This window comes from Megalops cyprinoides, chromosome 9 (assembly GCF_013368585.1).
Source record: "Megalops cyprinoides isolate fMegCyp1 chromosome 9, fMegCyp1.pri, whole genome shotgun sequence".
NCBI classification, from domain to species: Eukaryota; Metazoa; Chordata; class Actinopteri; order Elopiformes; family Megalopidae; genus Megalops; species Megalops cyprinoides.
In genome coordinates this window covers 7878036-7898735 of record NC_050591.1, presented here as the reverse complement: position 1 = coordinate 7898735, position 20700 = coordinate 7878036, and the positions used below count along the sequence as shown (strand labels likewise).

General features: G+C 42.6%; 2 protein-coding genes across 2 annotated transcripts; both read left to right on the top strand.

Moving 5' to 3' along the window:
• Nucleotides 1-341: 341 nt before the first annotated feature.
• Nucleotides 342-3254, top strand: LOC118782921 (GTPase IMAP family member 9-like). Its single transcript, XM_036536544.1, has 3 exons — nucleotides 342-460; nucleotides 1871-2575; nucleotides 3235-3254. The coding sequence occupies exons 1-3, from the start codon at nucleotides 454-456 to the stop codon at nucleotides 3252-3254; spliced, it is 732 nt and encodes a 243-aa protein (XP_036392437.1). The 5' UTR covers nucleotides 342-453.
• A 2261-nt stretch (nucleotides 3255-5515) lies between these two features.
• On the top strand, nucleotides 5516-18926 carry LOC118782920 (sodium- and chloride-dependent GABA transporter 2-like). Its single transcript, XM_036536543.1, has 14 exons — nucleotides 5516-5639; nucleotides 6278-6412; nucleotides 7380-7520; nucleotides 8066-8153; nucleotides 8541-8673; nucleotides 9644-9778; nucleotides 10853-10956; nucleotides 11217-11341; nucleotides 11592-11704; nucleotides 12471-12608; nucleotides 13275-13377; nucleotides 13858-13958; nucleotides 18027-18197; nucleotides 18780-18926. Exons 2-14 carry the CDS (start codon nucleotides 6349-6351, stop codon nucleotides 18924-18926), a joined length of 1563 nt encoding a protein of 520 aa, XP_036392436.1. The 5' UTR covers nucleotides 5516-5639; nucleotides 6278-6348.
• Nucleotides 18927-20700: the final 1774 nt, after the last annotated feature.

Sequence of the window (20700 nt, the reverse complement as noted above, 5' to 3'; positions counted from 1 at the left end):
CATGAATGCATCTAAAAGAACCTGCTGCGTCTCACCATTCCTCTCTATTCGCAGCGAAGAATATTTGCCTGGTGCGTCATCCAGCCTCGCCTTACCCCCATTATCTGCTACAGTTGATGTGATTCCTTTGAATGAAATTCCTTTCAATTGTATTCCTGAATGTGCAACCAGCATGCACATTTTCTTTTCCAAAAAGTCAAAAAGTTACCTTTCATAGAACGCTAGTGGGTGACCAGCAGAACAGTCGTAGTTACCTCGCTTACAAGGCGTACACCAAATCTGCTCGCTTACTACACGGTACAGCTGAGACGGGGACGCAGCGCTGATAAGTGACACTACCTTAAAGGCAGCTCCGCTGTGCCGGCGGCGGCAGGTCACTTCCTCAACACGCTGCATGCTCTCGGGATTCTGCTGGGGGATCCAGGTTCGACCGCGAGGGGAGAGAACAGCAGAATGAGAGGTGGGTAAACTTTACTGCGAGCTGCAAACAGCTTGTTCCTTCATCTGACCGTTTTACCGGTTCAGTGAAACGTGCGAATGACAGTAACCACAAGTGGCTAGTTGTGATTCATAGTCATTTAAAGACAGGGGCAAGATTGCAAATATAAAACGTATAAACAAACTGCATTACTCTGTTCCGGTGCACTCTGTTCCTCGCTAAACTTAAAACTTCGCGGAATGTGGAGACCAGCAGTGTGCCCAAGCGATAAGTAATCCAGTTGCCGTTTCGATTCGGGGGGCATTACTGCTGTTCTCTTGGGCAAGATTCTTTAGCTTAAGATGTAACTTTTTAGGACTTAGTCTCGCTAAACATCCGGCTTCATAATGGATAACATATAAAATGTATTGGTCAGGATAAGAGCGTCTACTGCGCTAGTGTAATGTAAAAGTTAAAATGAATTTAACCCGATAACTTCAATAGAGTCGTCGGAACTTGCCCACCTCTCAGCTTTCCACCTGTCTCTCTTTTGTGTCACATCATTTTGTATCTGCCGTTAAGGAGTTTTCGTTACCATCGCTGGTAAGTCTCAATAATCACTATTCGCGGCAGTGAAATCCTCATTTTCCCCGTCACAAATACGAGACGTTTTCATACATAAAAATAATATCAAAATTGCCATTAGTGTTGGTCTGGCATTATGCAACTGGGTGTTTACCGTCCCAAAACATCAATCAATAAATGTTATGGAATCAAGCTAACAGTCTGTGGACTAAATAAATCTGAATGAGGAATTTTATTTCAATAGTCTGTTGTATACGTCTTCGTGGCTACATTCTCCTTTCTGTAGGTTTGTGAGCAGTCACGTCACAACCAATGTAAAGATGGGTTGAGCGTTAGTTTCAGCAAAGCAGTGCAAAAGTCTTGATTTCTGAGTTCGCTTTTGGCCAAGTTCAAGTCCCATTAAAAATAAAAAAATAAAAAAGTTTGACAGTGAATCTCGAAACGGGTCAGACACCATTGAGCGCCATGCAGTCTTGACATGATTGGAAAACCAAATCAAGTATTTACACAGCAAATTATTTCAACATAAGTCCATACCATTGAACTGTCTGATATGGTTTCTTTTCCATTTCATCTGAAGAACGTTCTCGATATTTACATACAATTAATACATGTGTTTTCTAGTACATATTGTCCAGTGAACAAATAAACAAATTCAATAATCCATCTGAAAAATCTAGAACATCATTAGACTCTTTAAGCATAAAAGAAGCACTTTAATGCCTGCTAAAAGGATAAGAAAATACAACATAGATCACACATCATAAAAGTCCAACCCCTTCTTAAACTTCCTCAACAATGTAAACCCGGCTGCATTATTGCAAGGAATTGCAGAGCCTGAATGAATGAAATAGTTTCTTTTTCCAGATCGCCGCGTTGTGATCACCGGGTGTCCAGGCTCAGGGAAGACGGCGACAGGAAACACCATTTTTGGCAGGAGGGTATTTACTTTTAGCACCATTCCCAACAATGTCACTCTGTCCTGTGGAAGCACCAATGAGGAATTCGGAGACCCTCGATGGTTCCTGGTGGTGGACACGCCGAGCCCGTTGACTCCGGCTCACAGGGATCAGTGCATGACTTTGTGCCAGCCAGGCCCGCACGCATTCCTGTTAACACTACGCGCCGGCCGCTTCACTGCAGAAGACGAGGCAGAGCTTCAGCAGCTGGAGCTGCTGTTTGGAGAGGACATGTACAATTACACCATTGTCCTCTTTACACACAGTGACATCATAGAGACAGATGGAAAAACCCTGCAAGACCATATAGAAAATGCAAACCCAGACCTCAAGAACCTGTTGGAGAAGTGCGGGCAGAGATACCACACCTTTGACAGCAGAAACCACAGTGACAGAAAACAAGTGAGAGAACTCATTCAGAGGGTTGATGATGTAGTAAGGGTTAATGGTGGTAAACACTACAAGAGGGTTCAAGAGCCCTTAAAGAAACTTGTAACCCAATCTGTGCTGGCAGGAACCCTGCTTGGAGTCGTGCTGAGGATCGCGTGGGTATGGATACATGAAGATAAGATGGGACCTGATTTGTGTTGGTGGGTTATGCTGGGGGCGGGATGTATGTCGCTAAGGTCTTTTATAAAAAGAAAGAAAAAACACTGGCCAGTTTTCTTATGGTAAACCTGTAAAACTATAATTAAAAACTGACAAAGAAAAAAATGCATAAATTCAGGACTGTTTGTAGATTTTTTATATCTTGGACTTGCCAAAACCCATGCTCCTTCCAGAACCTCTTACTAGGGAAACTCTCCAGAACTCTCCAGATGCCAGAAAATAAATGCAGTGACAAAATTTTCAGTTATAAAAATGTAAATGAAAATTATTTACAAGAAAAAATATTTAATTCACAGCCAAGAAACAAAGACCATATTTCCTTGCATTCACTCACTCTCTTCTTTTTTTCTGGAACAAATTCAAACCCACACTTTGATCATTGAGGAAATATTCTTAGAATGTTTAAAATATGTAACTTTTCTGAGCAGCAATAATTAATGATATTTAATTTCCACTACATTGCATGTGTGTAAAACATTCCGTTGTCATTTCATATTAGCATCTGTAGTTTCATACATTTAAAAAAACAACATAACTGAGTGTCTGTGGAACTAAACATACATTTGCAACATCAAAGAGTGATTATAATCTAACTGCAGAAGGGTGACTGCAGAAATACAGCAAATACAGCAACTCTTATCTGTTGCACTCTTATTCCACCAGATGGCCTCAGTGACACCTGAAATCACAGCAACAGGCACCAGTATCCTTCTTAAGATGGCAAAAAATAATTACTGAAAACAAAGCCACAGCTAACACAACACTTAAAATGAAACCAAGGGAGGGACTCTTATTGCACTACTCAGGAAATGTAAACATGGAGCAGACACACTTGCATCAGTCTAGGTGAAGGTGTTATAGCACAGTGCCTAAGCAGGTATACTACAGCAGTGTGAGCTGAGAGCAGCTCTTACCCCAGGTAAGAGTGATGGTCCCAGCCACACTGCTGTGAAGGCCCAGGCAGCTGTAACTGTGTGCTGGATGTCCTCTGACACAGTCAGGATCCTCCTCAATTGGTAAATGCCATTCCCATTGGGCAGCACCCCTCTCCTGCTTACTCCTTCCACCAGGGGGAGCTCTCCTACCCCCACCCAAATCTCTCCTGGATAGAACTCCTTCACATGACATCTGACTTCAATCTTAGAACAAGCAGTATCCTTCTTCTCAGTAAGCCTGAAAAAAGACAGTTCTCTAATAATAAAACCCACTAACTTCATTGCACAGATATTTTAATAGTTTCTAACTACTTTAATTTATTCTGTATTGTTGGCTTAAATTGGATGAGGTTTCTTTTTAAATCTGAAAAATAATATTTATTTTAAAATATTAGTAGTATGTAAATGTGTACAGAGAGACAGAAGTCAATTCATTAATGTAATATAAATTTATTTTGAGGGACTGAAATAAACATTTTAGATGACCCACACAGTGATAGTATATATTCTACAGTGCAGAGCGATAACTCCTCCAGCAAAGACACTGCAAAAAGCAATCAACTCCTGCATCAAATATGTGTCTCCTCTCTAATTTTTAATTTATGGTACAATGATAATCAACTGATTACAATATACAGTAGTTGCACAATAGACTGAAATAGGAAGTAAAAATTAAAATTAACAAATGCATGAAGTTTTCATTCATTTCCATTTTATAACTGAATTATTTTACCATCCACAGACGGAATCTAAAACATTTGCTATAGAAAACAATCGGCCCATTTCTATGCAAGAATGAGAGGTAACACTTTATAATAACATGCCGGAATAAATAGCAAAGTAGCCATTACCTAATAGTTTGTTGATAATTGTTAATAATTACCAATGTAGCTTATTGGTATTACTAAATAGTCTTCTTTTCATTATTTAAAAATTAAGTGCTTGCACACAAACCATTTGTTACTATAATAACCCATAGCAACTTTATGTGTAATTAATGACTTCTTAATGATCTATCAATAATTAATAAATTAAATTAATTGAAATTGTTATAAATGCAATTGCATGTTATCATAGACCCTTAATAACAGCTAATTAATACTTTTACAATAACCTGATGATCACAACTGTACTTGTCACTTCCTCTTCATATTTACTTTTGTATTAATAAATAGTATATCTATTTTGTTTTAATCTAAATCATTCTTTGTTGGACCCTTATTATAAAGTTGCAGCTGACCTTAACATGATTTTATCTACTTCTGATTAGATGATTAAGCCAGTGTGTGTGTGTGTGTGTGTGTGTGCGTGCACACGCGTGTGTGTGTGTGTGAGAGAGAGAGAGTGAGAGAGAGATAACACAAGGAATGTATGGTTTACTGTAGGTTATTAAATGCATGTACTTGTTTCAACATTGTTCGAAAAAATTGCTCATTTATAAATGCATAAGTGTATGCATATATAAGTCTTATAATCAGAGACAACAGAGAAAAATCAGAGTACAGCCTCACAGAATTCTGTACATTTTTGCTATACCATGCAGAATTCTGCCTAATGGACCACTGGGGTGCTTTTTTCGCAAGCCATTCATGCCACTCTATAACATTTTGATGGTCAGACAACATGTCCTCTGTTCTGTTGCCTCTAAAGCCTTGATTTGAAGTTCTGGAGCTGTTCTTCTATGGTGGCAAAGATGAAAGTTACGCAATATGTTTAAAGATAACTTGGCTGTTTCAGAGAATTTTAGGGGTATTCTTTAACACGGGCCTGTGACTTATTAGTGCCTCACCCCAGTGCCCCAGATTCAACGGCTCTGGTGAGAGTAGCAGTCAGTTAGTGTGTAAAACATCAGCCCTTGTTCTCACTGCAAACGGCAAAGGTCAAGAGGCACGACACATAGAGGAGGGCGGGGGAAAAGGAGGTTTCCAGGAGAGAAAGGGGAGAGGAAGGAGTCGCAGAGCAGGAGAACACGGATGGCGGAGGTGGAGGGGACAGAGGCAGCAGCGGAGGGACCCCTGGAGGAGAGGGGGAAGTGGGCCAGCAAAGTGGAGTTCCTCCTGGCGGTGGCGGGGAATGTGGTGGGCCTGGGCAACGTTTGGAGGTTCCCTTATCTCTGCTACAAGAACGGAGGCGGTGAGCGAGTGAGCAAGGGGATGTGCGTAGTGTACATCTTTACCTGTACTGAGACCAAACAAATATTTATCCACGATGCTCATTTTCAAATGCTTACTTATCATAGAATGAATGTCAAATTCCATCTATCATTATTAATAATTGTAACTTCATTCACTGATATATTTTTTTCAGAAGCTACATCCCACTTTGAAGGTGTTAGTTTTAAATGTCAAATGATTTATGTTGTAAATTTTGAATATTGTCATTTCTTCTGGCTCCCCTTATTACTGTACTGTATGTGTGGCATACCTGGTAGGAATATGTTGTGTCACTCATCGATTCAAAAGTGTGTAGTTACAGCCTGCAACCTGGCTGGAACTGGATGTCTCTCGCTTGGTTTGCTTACTGTTTCTGTACCCTGTGCATAGCATTTCATTTTCTAACTAAACGCCAGCTGTAGAAACAGGATTCCTGGTGCAAAACAGAATATCAGAGCACTGAATTGTGACCCAGTGCAAACATTTATGCATGTGTCTCACCTCATTTCATGTTGAAATGTTTTCTACAGGCTTTTACTCACCTGCATGCGTGTGTGTGGGAGTATCCACGTGTATCTGTGTGTATGTCTGTGTGCATGCACACACACTCCCATGCAGGTGCATTCCTTGTGCCTTATTTGCTGTTTGTGGTGACCTGTGGGGTACCTCTGTTCCTGATTGAGACGGCCATGGGGCAGTACACCCAGGAGGGGGGCATCACCTGCTGGAAGAAGCTATGCCCATTGTTTGAGGGTGAGAGGCCCTACCCCCTTCTGGAGAGATGGCTGATATAATTGAGGTCACTTTGAATAAGTTGCTGGGGGCTGTAGAGAGGTCAAAGCTCACAATGAGCACAGAGCACAGGACTTGCAGGGCTGTGGGCTCAAATCCTGGATGAGGCACTGTTGTGCCATGAGAAAGATGCTTTGATTCTATTTGAACCCAAGAAAACAAGAAGAGTTGTAAAAATGGCCAACAGAACATTCATTTTGCAATCAATTTAAGTTAGGCTGCTTCACCTGAGCAAGTAAAACTACTTCACTGGGGAGGAGACCAAATTACATAAGTGATTTTATGCAGCAGGGACGCTGAATCCTGGCTGAGGTGATCAATGACTTGAGATTTGGCTCAGGTCTGAAAGGACAAACATTGACAGACAGCATCCATAATTAGCCTGGAAAAATCCAGGGCCTCTCGTTGCAGAAATGACACAGTTGGGAGTAATGAGTAATCTCCAGTAGGACAGATCTTCAACAGTCACTTACACCATGCAATGCATTAGTGAACATATGTGGCTAACCCTAAGCCATAAAAGCATATAGGACTATATCAGAGGAACAGAGCAGAATGGAGCCAAATCAGAGGAGAGGTCTGAAGGGGCTTTGCACTTCCATCAGTAAATCAATCAGTCAATCAAATTGAATCCGATGTAGTGTTCTTAATGAAGGAAATGCCAGAATGGTTCACAGAAAGTATTTTACTGGAAGAGTGTAAGTTACAGCAGGTATAATTTGGCAGGAGGAACAGTTACGCTTTGACAAGGAGTCATTTATAGTGATGGTAGTGAGAAGATTGAGATATGATCAGACCAAAGACGGACTTTAAGAGAAAACCCACTCCGCCTGTTTGGGTAGACCACAGACCTGAGCTAATCTGAAAAGAAACCGAGATGCAACAGAAGCAAACAGACTGACCTCTGACCTGTGGGTGTGTCCTTCAGGCATTGGCTACGCGGGTCAGCTGATCCTCCTCTACAGCTGCATGTCGTACATCATCATTCTGGCCTGGGCCCTCTTCTACCTCATCTTCTCCTTCAGCGCCCAGCTGCCGTGGGCCAGCTGCACCAACACCTGGAACACAGGTACTGTCCGCCCCGCTGCTGCTGCACACCCCAAGCGACAAAACTGTCACCTGTCACCTGTCACCTACACCAACTGCAGTTACACCTGGGATGCAGCTAGAGCACAGTGCAGTTCCTGGGAGCAAAGTACTGTATATCTTAGCATCCATAAGAGATCACCTACATGAAAAATAAATATGTTCCAATCAATAAATCTCAAGGAATGCACTGTATACTGTAATGATAATGCCTGCCAACATGTGTGTTATACATTGCAACCACTTCAGATAGTGCTGCTTAATGATATAGTGTCGCTTTTCTTGAAGTGTGTTACTGAAGTTTTCTGGATCTGCACTATTGATCGAATGGCTGTGTTAAATACAGCTTTGCACATATCACAATACATACATAAAATTTAATATTGTAATGTTGCAAATGAATTTTACATTTTTTAGTTACAGTTTAACATAATCATAAAAATGTGCTATTGTCCTATTACATGTTTGCTGAAAAGTCCAGGTTGTGGTAATAAAGTAAATGGAATCTCGCCTTTCTCTGTGCCGTAGATAAGTGTGTGGACTTCACTACTCAAAATACTACATCCAACTGGTCCCAACTGACCAACTCCACATCTGCAGCCACTGAGTTCTGGGAGTAAGTCTGTAGTGCAAGCCACATTTTATTCCAACAATACCATCTCTCTGACCACCTCTATTCCATCATCGTTTTTTAACTCTTTTCCAAATTCTATCTGTCTTTTCCACAGCTATCCCTCCTCTGTCTATCCCTCTCTCTGGTTCCCTCCTTGTATCCATAATCTCTGCTTTGTCCTGTTTCCTTCTCCCCCACCTCCACTCCTCCCCCATTTTCTGTCTTTTCTTTTTCACATGCCTCTTTTCTCTCCCTCTATCTGACTCTCCTTTTATCCATGATTTCTGCTTTGTTCTCGTTTCCTTCCTTCCTGTCTCTGTCTCTACCTCCACTCCTCTCACATTTGTCCTTTTCTTTCATGTACCTCTTTTCTCTCTCTCTCTCCCCCAGACGTCGTGTGCTGCGGATCTCCCGGGGCATAGAGGAGGTGGGCAGTGTGCAGTGGGAGGTGCTGCTGTGTCTCATCGTCATGTGGGTCATCTGTTACTTCTGCATCTGGAAGGGAGTCAGGTCCACCGGCAAGGTCTGTGCCAGAGTCACTGTGACTGTGAAAAACCCTCCCTTTCATACTGCATAGGAAAGGCCTATGCCAGAGTCACTGTGACTGTGAAAAACCCTCCCTTTCATACTGCATAGGAAAGGTCTGTGTCAGAGTCACTGTGACTGTGAAAAACCTCCCTTTCATACTGCATAGGAAAGGTCTGTGTCAGAGTCACTGTGACTGTGAAAAACCTCCCTTTCATTCTGCATAGGAAAGGTCTGTGCCAGAGTCACTGTGACTGTGAAAAACCCTCCCTTTCATACTGCATAGGAAAGGTCTGTGCCAGAGTCACTGTGACTGTGAAAAACCCTCCCTTTCATACTGCATAGGAAAGGTCTGTGCCAGAGTCACTGTGACTGTGAAAAACCTCCCTTTCATACTGCATAGGAAAGGTCTGTGTCAGAGTCACTGTGACTGTGAAAAACCTCCCTTTCATTCTGCATAGGAAAGGTCTGTGCCAGAGTCACTGTGACTGTGTAAAACCCTCCCTTTTATACTGCATAGGAAAGGCCAACCATTGAAACCTGGTCATGCAGCACAATATTGTTGACTCCTTATGGTTTTTTGTTTGTGCTGTACTCTGCCTCACTTGAAAGTCGATTTGTATAAAAGCGTCTGCCAAATGAATAAATGTAAATGCAAATAAATGTAAATGTAGGTTTGTTCAAGAGTCTCTGTGACTGTGGAAAACCTTCCTTTCGTACTGCACACGAAAGGTCTGTCCCAGAGCCACTATGACTGTGAAAAACCCACCCTTTCATACTCCATAGGAAAGGTTCTTCCAGCAGACAATTGTGCCATATCTGATGTGTGTGTTCTTGTGTCATACTGTGCACAATACTATACTGTACTTTACTATGTGTCATTTATGCCGAATGCTATTATATGGAGGTTTCCAATGGTTCGAACAGAGGAAGTGACTTTAAAGCTCAGATTCTTGCCCTCTCCCCAGGTGGTGTATTTCACTGCCACCTTCCCGTACCTGATGCTCCTGGTACTGCTGATACGGGGGCTGACTCTACCTGGGGCTCTGCAGGGGGTGCTGTTCTACCTGTACCCTGAGCCCGGCCGCCTGGCAGACCCACAGGTGCATTCCAGCGGGTCCTCACTGGGCACTGGGTCTGTGGAGTATGCCAGTGGCCCATCGCTGCATCACAAAGGCCATTAAAAGGCCACACAGCAGCGATAAAGGGCAGAGCTTGTAAAGCCGTAAAGGTTCCTGATTCTCCGGTGGGGCTTCGCTGTTACACCCCTTAGGATGGCGCTGCACCTGAATTGCCTCAGTAATTGTCCAGCTGTATGAATGGATGACATGTAAATAATGTAAACCACTCTGGATATGATCATCTTCAAAGTAAATAAGGTATGAAATAATGACTTTAAGTGCCCACCGATCCAGTAGAGGCCCTAGAGTCCAAGATGACAATGACAATAAATGACATTATTGTTATTTAGCAGATGCTCTTATCCAGAGTGTAGCAAAGGGTGAGAGCAGTCACCCCACCCGGCTTCAAACCCGGGTCTACAGGGTACCAAACCTGCAGCTTGACCGCAAAGCCAAAGAGCCAGGCTCCTTGTTATGGCAGTCGGAGTGCATATTCAACCGTAGTGACAGCACTCTGTGACACAGAGCAACTTACATAGATTACAATTTCATCTATTTTTACAACTGGATATTTACTGAGGCAATAGTAGGTTAAGTACCTTGCCTTAAGCAGTTTGCCTGTTGGTTAAGGACCTTGCCTACAACAGCAAGGGTACAACAGCATTGTCCCAGCAGGGAGTCAGACCAGAAACCTTACTGTTTCTAGCCCTGCTCCTTATCACAACACCACACTGCCACTGCCAGATACTTTACTAGACTCACTCCAGACTGTAGGCAGAATGGCAAGCCTAGCTGAGCTTAATGGGCTTGTTCTTGTCCTTGAATTTCTTTCATTTTTCCAGGAAAATCCCACTGAAATATAAAATCTCTTTTTCAAGTATTATAACGCATGCAACACGTTAAAACAATACACACGTTAAAGTACAAAATATCACAATACAGTATGTATTTGGAGAGCATGGAATTCAAGACAGAAACAGTTAGGAACATGAACATTCCTCAGGTACGGTTTTGTGGATGTTCCTAAGTTCTTATTTTATGATATACTCACTGCAGGTGTGGATGGAGGCAGGAGCTCAGATTTTCTTCTCCTATAGCGTGGGCGTGGGATCCCTGACAGTACTGGGCAGCTACAACACGTACAACAACAACTGCTACAGGTAAGGCTGCAGCTCACAGCTCACACTAAGAGAGGAACAGGAGACAGGCTACTTTCTGCAGTGACTACATCAGTTCATCAAGGTTAACCGTTGGAAATAACAGGAAAAACTCTTTGCCCACTGCAGCCCTAAGATACCTATACTTATCCTGGAAGCTGCCTTACCTGATAACTTGATATGTGATTATCTTTCTCCTTCAAAGAGCATGAATTCAAATACCCATCAGATCAGAGAGCTCACCAGAATGTTGGTTTTTGCAGAGACTGCTTGTGGCTGTGTTTGCTGAACAGTGCGACCAGCTTGGTGGCTGGATTTGCGGTCTTTTCTGTGCTGGGATTCATGGCACGTGAGCAGGGCGCCCCCATCGAGGAGGTGGCGGAGTCAGGTACTGCAAGATCTTAATATTTAAATAACAAGGTAGAAGAGAGAGAAGGGGAGAGAATTTGGGAGAAAAGGCCAGTAAAGATGAGTAATATGAAGTTGAGAGAATGACACTAATGAGCTAGGAGAGCAGGATAGGGCAAAATAAAAAAAACAAACTGCTCAATCTATTTTTCCTTTTTCTCATTCCTTCTCAACCCCCCTCCATCTCTATCTCTCTCTTTGCTCCCTCGATTTTTGCCTTGGGCTCCCAGGTCCTGGGCTGGCGTTCATAGCATACCCACAGGCAGTAGCCATGATGCCTCTCCCCCAGATGTGGGCCTGCTGCTTCTTCGTTATGATCATTCTGCTGGGCCTGGACACACAGGTAACCTGTTTGACTCACGTAACTCTTGCCTGACACCTTCTGGCATTCAGCTCTGCGGACACACAGTGCATTGCTTAGCATTCCACTCTGATCAGCCATTGGGCAATTCCACACACACACACACACACACACACTCTCTCTCTCTATCTCTCTCTCTCTCTCTCTCTCTCTTCATCTTTTCACCTGTATTGCACAAAGCTCGACTGATTTACTCATAGCGTGCAAGATACTTAAATAGCACTGGGGATTATTCTGTGCAAAATAAAAAATCAAAAGAAATTAAATGTCTGTACACTGTCCACTCCTGAGTAGATGTATTTCAGCAATCTGCAGTAAAGGTCAAAAAATTGTTTTTAGAAGCACAAACCATTCACAAACCAGCATCCAACACAAACTTTAGTTATTTTCAAAGTTTTAACCTGTTTTGTCCAGAAAGGATCACTTAAAGTTCCAAAGACATTTTAAACTGAACCATAAGGACAACTGCTGAACACTTATACAGAGCCAATCATACCCTTTGCACAGAATTTGTATTGCCAGTCTGTCTGCTATAAAAAGTAGACACATTACGTGACTTATTTGCATTGCAGATTCTGTTAAATTAAGTCATTTATATGGTTTGCATTCTGAACATTCATATTGCTATTTACTGAAGCAATTCAGGTCAAGCAGTATGCCTTGCCCAAGTGCAGCCCTGTACACGAGACTTAAACCCTGCAACCTTCTGGTCCCTCACAACCCCGTCCTGCGTGTGTCTCTCGGTCAGTTTGTGGCGATGGAGGTGGTGATGACGTCGGTGACGGACCTGTTTCCTGCAGTGCTGCGGAGAGCCGGCCGCAGGGAGGCCTTCCTCCTGCTCTTCTGCCTCGTCTGCTTCTTCTCACAGATGGTGATGATCACCGAGGTGAGCAAGAGAGAGAGAGAAACCACCAGAGTCTGAACATTCATACTGTATCCCCAGTGCCCACTGCAGCCTCAGCATTCTGTTCTTGGCTGACAGAAGTGGAACCTGATGTGGTCTTCTGCTGTTGTAGCCCATCCACCTCAAAGTTTAATGTGTTGTGCATTCTGAGATGCTTTTCTGCTCACCACAATTGTACAGAGTGGTTATCTGAGTTACTGTAGCCTTTCTGTCAGCTCGAACAAGTCTGGCCATTCTCCTTTGATCTCTCTCATCAACAAGGCATTTCCGTCCGTAGAACTGCTGCTCACTGGATGTTTTTTGTTTTCGGCGCCATTCTGAGTAAACTCTAAAGACTGTTGTGCGTGAAAATCCCAGGAGATCAGCAGTTACAGAAATACTCAAACCAGCCCATCTGGCACCAACAGTCATGCCACGGTTGAAATCACTGAGATCACATTTTTTCCCCATTCTGATGGTTGATGTGAACATTAACTGAAGCTCCTGACCCTTATCTGCATGATTTTATGCATTGCACTGCTGCCACATGATTGGCTGATTAGATAATTGCATGAATAAGTAGGTGTACAGGTGTTCCTCATGAAGTGCTCAGTGAGTGTATATCCCTCTATCAATTCTACCCTTGTCATTCTCCCTTTTGTCCACCAGGGGGGGATGTATGTGTTCCAGCTCTTTGACTACTATGCGTGCAATGGGGCCTGTTTGCTCTTCCTGTCTGTGTTTGAGGTGCTGGCCATGGGCTGGCTCTTTGGTGAGTGCAAGGCTTCCCTGGCAGCAGGCAGTACTGGAACAGTGCATCGGAAGAGACCTGGCTGCACTTCAGCTCAAACCAAAACCGTAACATCACTGCAAAGGGGACTTGAGTTAGAGTGACAGATGGGAAAGTTGGGAAAGAAATGGGAAAGAAAAAAAAATGAAAACGATGTAAAGGCTGGAGTTGTGGTTTTTGAATTACAGACAGAGTTCATGATCCAGCCAAGATAAGGATCCACACAAGCTATTTTAAAGTATGGAGTGAAAAAAGAATCTTTGAATAAAATTAAAATAAGCTTGGCCGTTTCAAAAAAGCCAAGGCAGGCACGCTTCTGGGCACAAAGACCAGGGTTTAAAGACAGAAGTGCGGCCACCCTAATGCAATGCCACTGCTGTCCCTGGTCACTGGAGGAAGAGATGCTTTTTTGCTGGGGGTTATTCATTGTGCCGTTTGCTGCTGCCCTGTGTCATCCCACAGGGGCAGAGCGCATGTACGACGTGATTGAGGACATGACCGGAGAGCGGCCCAACCCCATCTTCAAGCTCTGCTGGCTCTACCTCACCCCACTCGTGTCCTTGGTAAGTGTGACCTCAGCACGGGCCATTTTTAAAAACCCTGACAAAAAGGCATCTTAGAAGGTATATGAACATATAAACGTCTATGTAGGTGCTATTATTTTTCACACAATAGTAGAATAGTAGGCGAGCTGTGATGGGTATGATGTCAAGGGCAGAAAGCGCCTGGGACTATGTACACACAATAAGTGAGAAGGAAGATGTTATGCAATGTTTCACAGAGGTGACTGATGGGATATGAAGTGGAAAGCATGGTGTAAGAATACTTGACATGCACCTCATCTCTGCACCTCCCTACAGCACCATACATTATCTGCCAAACACACCCAAGCTGTCATTGTGATCTATGGGCTACCGACAGCCTTTATGAGCTTCAAACCTTACACTCCTGCCAGATCACTCCTCTCCACAACTGCTGATTACCTTGCCACCCCCTCCCACAAGGGTGTGCTCTCTCAGTCATGTCTATTCTATACTCGGGCCCCCTAGTGGTAGAATGAGCTCCCCACACCAGTCAAGATAGCCAAGTGACTGTCCATCTTTGGCCGCTGACTGAAAACTTGTATTACATGGCCTAGGGCTGGGCGGTATATCAGCTTTTTAAGGTATTTCAATATATGTTCAAACGAGATATAGGATGGGACGATACCGTATATATCGATATAGTCTGATGTTGCGTTACATAACCCGTTTCTTCCGTAAAGCTGTGCCAGTGTTTGCTCTCCTCTCTCACACTCTCAGCGCCACCCCGCCCCCACTCTCCCTCTGCGTCTGCACGCAAAGCGGGTGTTCTGTCAATTTGTCCTACCTTATCAAAATGTCCTACCAGCGTAGATTGATAGTCATATCTATTGATCTTTGCTACCCTATCGGTAAATACTACCGCAAGTAGGTTGTGCTACCTTAGAAGCCAAAAAAGTCGGCAATTCTTTTTTACCTTATCAGAAAATGGTTCTAAGATAATTACATTATTGCTTTCATTAATTCATCCAACAGCAATTTTGAAAATGCTGTCAAGTAAATTTTAATAATAGGCATAGCCTACTTACAGTTTATGTGATGGATAAATTGTATGTATTTCGACAGTCTAGTTTACATGCTGACATGTAAATTTGTAGTCTAGTTTGTCCATCAACACACTCTAATCAATACCAACGTAAAACTTTTTTTTTTTATATATATTATATTTTGATATTCTAAACTTTATCAGAAAAGACTACGAGGAAATAACTATATTCTGTTATGTTCTGAATTACCTCATCAGAAAGTGTTACCAACGTAAACCTACAGGTGGCGTATTTCAATAGTCTGAAATATTTTATCAAAAAGTGCAACCAACATAAACACACAGGTAGCGTATTTCGATAGTCTGAAATAGCTTATCAGAAAGTGCTACCAACATAAAACTATTTTTATTTAATATAGGCTATTTATTTTATATTTTTTTTCATTTACATGTTGATACATTGTGCAACTGTATATTCTCAAACAGGGTAGGTCTGTTGTTATTTTTGTTCTGTTTACATTTTTATTGTTATTTGCACAGCTGTGTGTTTTGTTAATCAGGAGAGCAACCCATAATTGTACTCTATTTTAATCAGTCTGTTATTGTTGTTGAAAACAACTGAAGGAGCATTCTCAGAGATGGGCCTATTTTATTTAATATAGGCTATTTATTTTACATAATTTTTCATTTACATGTTTTGCAGCTGTGTATTTTCAAACAGGAAGGAAACCCTGTCTTTGCATTTTATTTTGATCACAGTCTGTTTTAATAAAAGTGCTTGTGATATGTCACATGTGGCTTTGACTTACAACTGAACATTTAGCCCACTTTGTAGAAAATACCAAGATGTATATCCTGTATCACCATTCAGCCTAAAAATATCGAGATATGATTTTTGGTTCATATCGCCCAGCCCTATTACATGCCACTTTTTTTGGTGTCACAATGTGTAAAGGATATTGGGATCTAGTGACATTGAGATATAGCAGCGTATGTACTTGCCTTCCCTTAGTTTTCTATGCTGTTTAGTTTCTAAACTAGGGCTTGAACAGTCCTGAACTTGCACTCACTGGTCTGGGAGCGTTGTTAGCCTGGTCTCACACTGTTGCTCATTTAACTGGGATGGATACACTTCTGTTCTCTTCTCCCAGAAGTTGCTCTGGATAAGAGCATCTGCTAAATGAGTGTAATGTAATGAAAACCCATCTGTTCAAACTGCATCTCTTTCAAGCCTACATTCTGATCATTTATACTATATCCTCAGATTTATACTGTATCTTCTTGAGTAAAACGGTATGTCCTCAAGCTCCCTGCTATGAAAATCAGCAGAATGTTGAATGTTGTGCAATGACCGTAGATAATGACCCTGATGATTCTTCTCTGCTCTTAACCTAATCTGTTTGTATGAACTTTGGTAAGTTGCTCTGGATAAGAGCATCAGCTAAATGATTAAATGTAAATGTACCTGGGAGGCCACCCCATTTGAAAATACGACAAGTCTGGATTCTCGTTTTTTTGGTGATGAAGTCTTCAAACACGCTGGGACACACAGACTACAGTTGTGTGTCGCCTACAGAATGGGTCACATTGCTGAATTTAGTACAGGATCATTGTATACATTCACACATTCGTGTATTCAAGGCAGCCAGTGGCTGCACAGACCAGGCAGATGGGCGTGGGTGAAGCTGTGGGCGGTGTGATCAGTGCAGACTTCTGTGACAGAGGACTCCAGTTGTCATGGTGACACAAAGCCCTCGGCGCTGCCGGCGGCACGCGTGACTCATGTGGCCTCAGGACCGGGGCGGATGTTGATCAATCGAGCAGCGCGCTGGCCTTGCTAGGGGGTACAGGGCCTGCGGGTGGCATCGGCCAGGCCGAGCGGATGCCGCGCTGGGTTGGGCTGAGTGCGGGATAATCATGGAAAAATCGATGGTGTGCTCAGCTGTGGGGAGGGACAAAATCAAGGTCAGTGGAGTGGGGCAGTGGAATATGTCCAGCTGTGAATACATCCTTTAAATTGCAGCTCTACAGATCACCAGAAGAGGGCATATGATCCATCTCTTATCTAACTTCTCTTCAGGCCGGAGAAAGAAGTTATAGCAGGCTGTATTAAAGGCTATATAGCACCTACAAACACAGCCCTATGGCCTCATTTGTTGACAATGACCGGGAGCCCACATCAGCAGGGTGAAATGGCTTCACTCTGCCAGTGATGAGGGTGAATATGTTACCCAGGGTCTCACCGCTCTCAGATACCGAGCATTTTGTCAGGTGCCTGTGAGTTGCTCGGATGATGTCAGGTGCATAGTGCCTATCCTCCAATTGGCTGGTGTGAAAGTGCGTCAGAGGACTGCATTCGTTTCGCCTCAGCACTCCGGTGTGACTGCAAAGGTTGTCATGCTGAGATGTACATAATGTACAACTGCAATTCCAAAATCAGGTTGTATAAAGTAATAAAGCATTACAAGAAAGATCATATATCAGCAACAAAATCCTTCCTCAACTGTGTTTTCAATGGAAACATGTAAAGATGGCGGTGACCCACAGCACAAAGGCAGAAGTAATCTTCATGAGGAAAGAGAAGAGTTACCAAAGTGCACATGTGCAGAGTTGACCAACTTGGAAATTAATAATCTCAATTCATTATGTCTCTTTCTCAGCTCATGGTATACTTACAACCTTTTTCCATAAGAATAGTTTCTGTTGTACAACCCACTTCTAAAACTGAAAATATTTTGTAATCCTAAAAGTGATGAGGAAAAGAGAAACATCCAATCATGCTAAACCTGCAGTTATAATTAAATCTTGAAGTACAATTTTATTTTTTAAACACAGATACAATTAATATCAACAACAACATAACAGCCAACAGAGATCATGGTAATCATTTAAAAGATTAACAAGGAGCGATAGATTAAATTTATCTTTTTGCTACTGTTATTAGGATTTTTTGACTACCTGGGTTTGTGAAGCAAAAGAACCCTGCCTTCTACATCTGCACTACACTGGTAGTATAGCATGTAAAGATAAAAATGAATACACACTCCCTTCCTCTCATCTCCTAGGGATCCTTCATCTTTTCCATGGTGGAGTACCAGCCCCTGACCTTTAACCGCTGGTATGTATACCCGGGGTGGGTATACGTTCTGGGGTGGATACTGGCACTCTCCTCCATCCTTTTGGTGCCAGGATGGGCACTGATCAAGCTCTTCAGCGGGACTGGCACTCTGAGACAGGTGAGACCTGTGTGTGTGTGGGGGGGGGGGGGCTGTGTCATTCAGGACACTATGTCAAGTGTATGCCATGGTATACCAAGAACCTACATATTCCTTCCATTGGATTACTTTACCCCAGCCCCATGATATGCCAGCCAATCACAAACGTGACAGCAGTAGGTTCATCCAAACAAGTCAAGTGGAAATGGGTGTGCTTGTGCTGTGTGAAGTACCATAAGACTGGCATTCTTTTCAGTTTACTCCTAAGTACATAGCATTGTGGTCTTGTACACATGTCATAGAAAGTTTACACAAGAAAATCATTTTATTTTCATTAAAGTGTCACGCAAAGCCTGTGGAGGAAACTGTTAGCTCCAAACTCTGCGTTAACAATCTGTTTGCAATTAATCAAACACTGTGTATAACCCAATTTAACACAGGCCAAACTGACTATATTAGTTTGTCATTATTAAAACCTGCCTGAAAGGAGCTTTAAGGAAGGATTTTGAGAACAACTTGAGGCGAAATCAGGCAAGGTTAAAACGGACCTGAAAACCCCCCATGAATATTTTAGTGTGTACTGTTTATCTGCTCCCCCGACAGCGCTGGACCCGCCTGCGTCGGCCTGCCTGTGACCTCCCTCTCACCCGGAAGCAGAGAGCTGAGCAAGAACATATGACTTCCGGAACAGAGCTGAAAGAGTTAATGACTGACAGAGAGCAAACAAATACAGGGATGGAACAGGTTTGACTCGACTGACTTACCTGATCCAGTCTGGTACCTTACCAGCAATTGGAATGCTCGGGAAGGCAGTTCAGCAGGATGGCACATCTTGCTCAAATACATGATTTTACTTAAACACCCTTGCCCTGCTATAGCTGTGAGCTGGCTTCGCTAAATTAAAAAAATCTTTATCTATATTGTGAAATTATATGTGCTCGTCATGCACAATTTTTGAAATCGCGTCAACAGAATTCAAGTTTCTGGAAAAAGTTCTGGTTTCTTAAATTCCCCAGTTCTTGTCATTTGAGTCACCTGGGAGACACAAAGTCTATTTGTAATGAACTCTGAGTGATTCTAAGCAATCACATCATCTCATGTTTGGTGGTGAAAACAATGTTATGCAAAAATTTTTTACAGAGTAATCCTTGCTTAATCTCCATACACGGTTGGGGAAAAGTTAAATGTAATCCTCTCCAGTGTTTTGGAGAGATAATGCGGTTTGCTCATTGGTACAAAATCAGCCTGAAGTAATTGCTTGGTGATTCAGAGTGGCACACCCACTCTCGGTTATAGATTTCTATTGCAGAGACACACATTGAAATGTTAGTTTTAGGGGCTTTGTTATGAATTAATGTTTAAGTTCCAGGGGTTTGTGAGTGGCTCAGTCGGCTAAACCACTCCTTCTGAGCGCAGACTGTTGTGGAACACTCTGGCCTCCTCCCGCTGGAATAGAGGGGGTAGGCGTGTCTGCAGGCTATCCTGCTGTGACTTGTCAGGGTGGCTTAGATGATGTCAGCAGAGACTTGCCTGTCATCCAATCATCATTTGCTTCACTACAGTGCATCGAATAGGCATTGCAGGCGTGCAAGTGTATCGGAAAATTGCATTGGCTAATTCCAGCGCTCCTGTGCAAATGAAGAATTTCTCAAAGTGAGTCAAACCTAATGTGTAATTGACATGTTCAAAGTATAGGTTCAGAATGGGGTGAAAGCAGATTTTTTAAAGATTTGCAGATTACTGAGTGTTTGATTTAATTATTTGACGAAATCCTTTCTATCTATGAGACTGTTTTATTGTGACTAGTTTAGGTTTTCATATTTTGTTTATATGGACACATTTGTTTTAGATCCATATTTCATGTCTTGTTCATACTTATGATCATATGACCATTGCTCATGCAGTGCCTTAATCTCATTTTTGTTATCCTTGCATCCTGTGTCCCAGAAAAAAACTGGTTGCCATGTTACGGATTGTTATAATTCTGTAGAAGACATACAAAGGGTGAAAGATATTTCCTTTACTGTTTCCTCTGGCAGAGGATGCATAGTTTATGCAAGAATTTCTCAGGGAGCTGTTCATGAGATGAAGAGGGAGGGGAATTGCTCCTAAACGTCATACAACGAATTGAGAATGTTCAATTGAACAAGGACATTACATAGCCTTTCTCCTCCCCCTCTTCCTCGTCTCCTTGATGCATTTAAGGAGAGGAACCGAGGAACCGAGGAGACGCGGGACTCATCTATTAAGCGGTAGAATGTACCCATTGAGGTAAAAGATGGTGGGACAGGCTCTGTGGGTCACGAGAAACACTTGTCCTGATGCGCACATCCATTATGGGACAATGAGCCCTCATGAATGCCCCCATGAGTTGCAGTAACCACATGCTGTAAACCACCAATTCATTAAATGACCTACAATAAAATGATCTACATTAAAATATACTTGGTTGGTTCACATTTGTGAATCAGTGATAGCTTTACCCTTTTGAAGTTCATGAAGCTTCACTCTTCAACTAACACAG

Coding starts and splice junctions, on each gene's coding strand:
- LOC118782921 (XM_036536544.1), top strand. Junction 2,576..3,234: donor GGTTATGCTGGGGGCGGGAT/GTATGTCGCTAA, acceptor TTATTCCACCAG/ATGGCCTCAGTGACACCTGA.
- LOC118782920 (XM_036536543.1), top strand. CDS start 6,349: ATGGGGCAGTACACCCAGGAGGGGGGCATCACCTGCTGGAAGAAGCTA. Junction 8,674..9,643: donor GAGTCAGGTCCACCGGCAAG/GTCTGTGCCAGA, acceptor CCCTCTCCCCAG/GTGGTGTATTTCACTGCCAC. Junction 11,705..12,470: donor TGCTGGGCCTGGACACACAG/GTAACCTGTTTG, acceptor TCTCTCGGTCAG/TTTGTGGCGATGGAGGTGGT.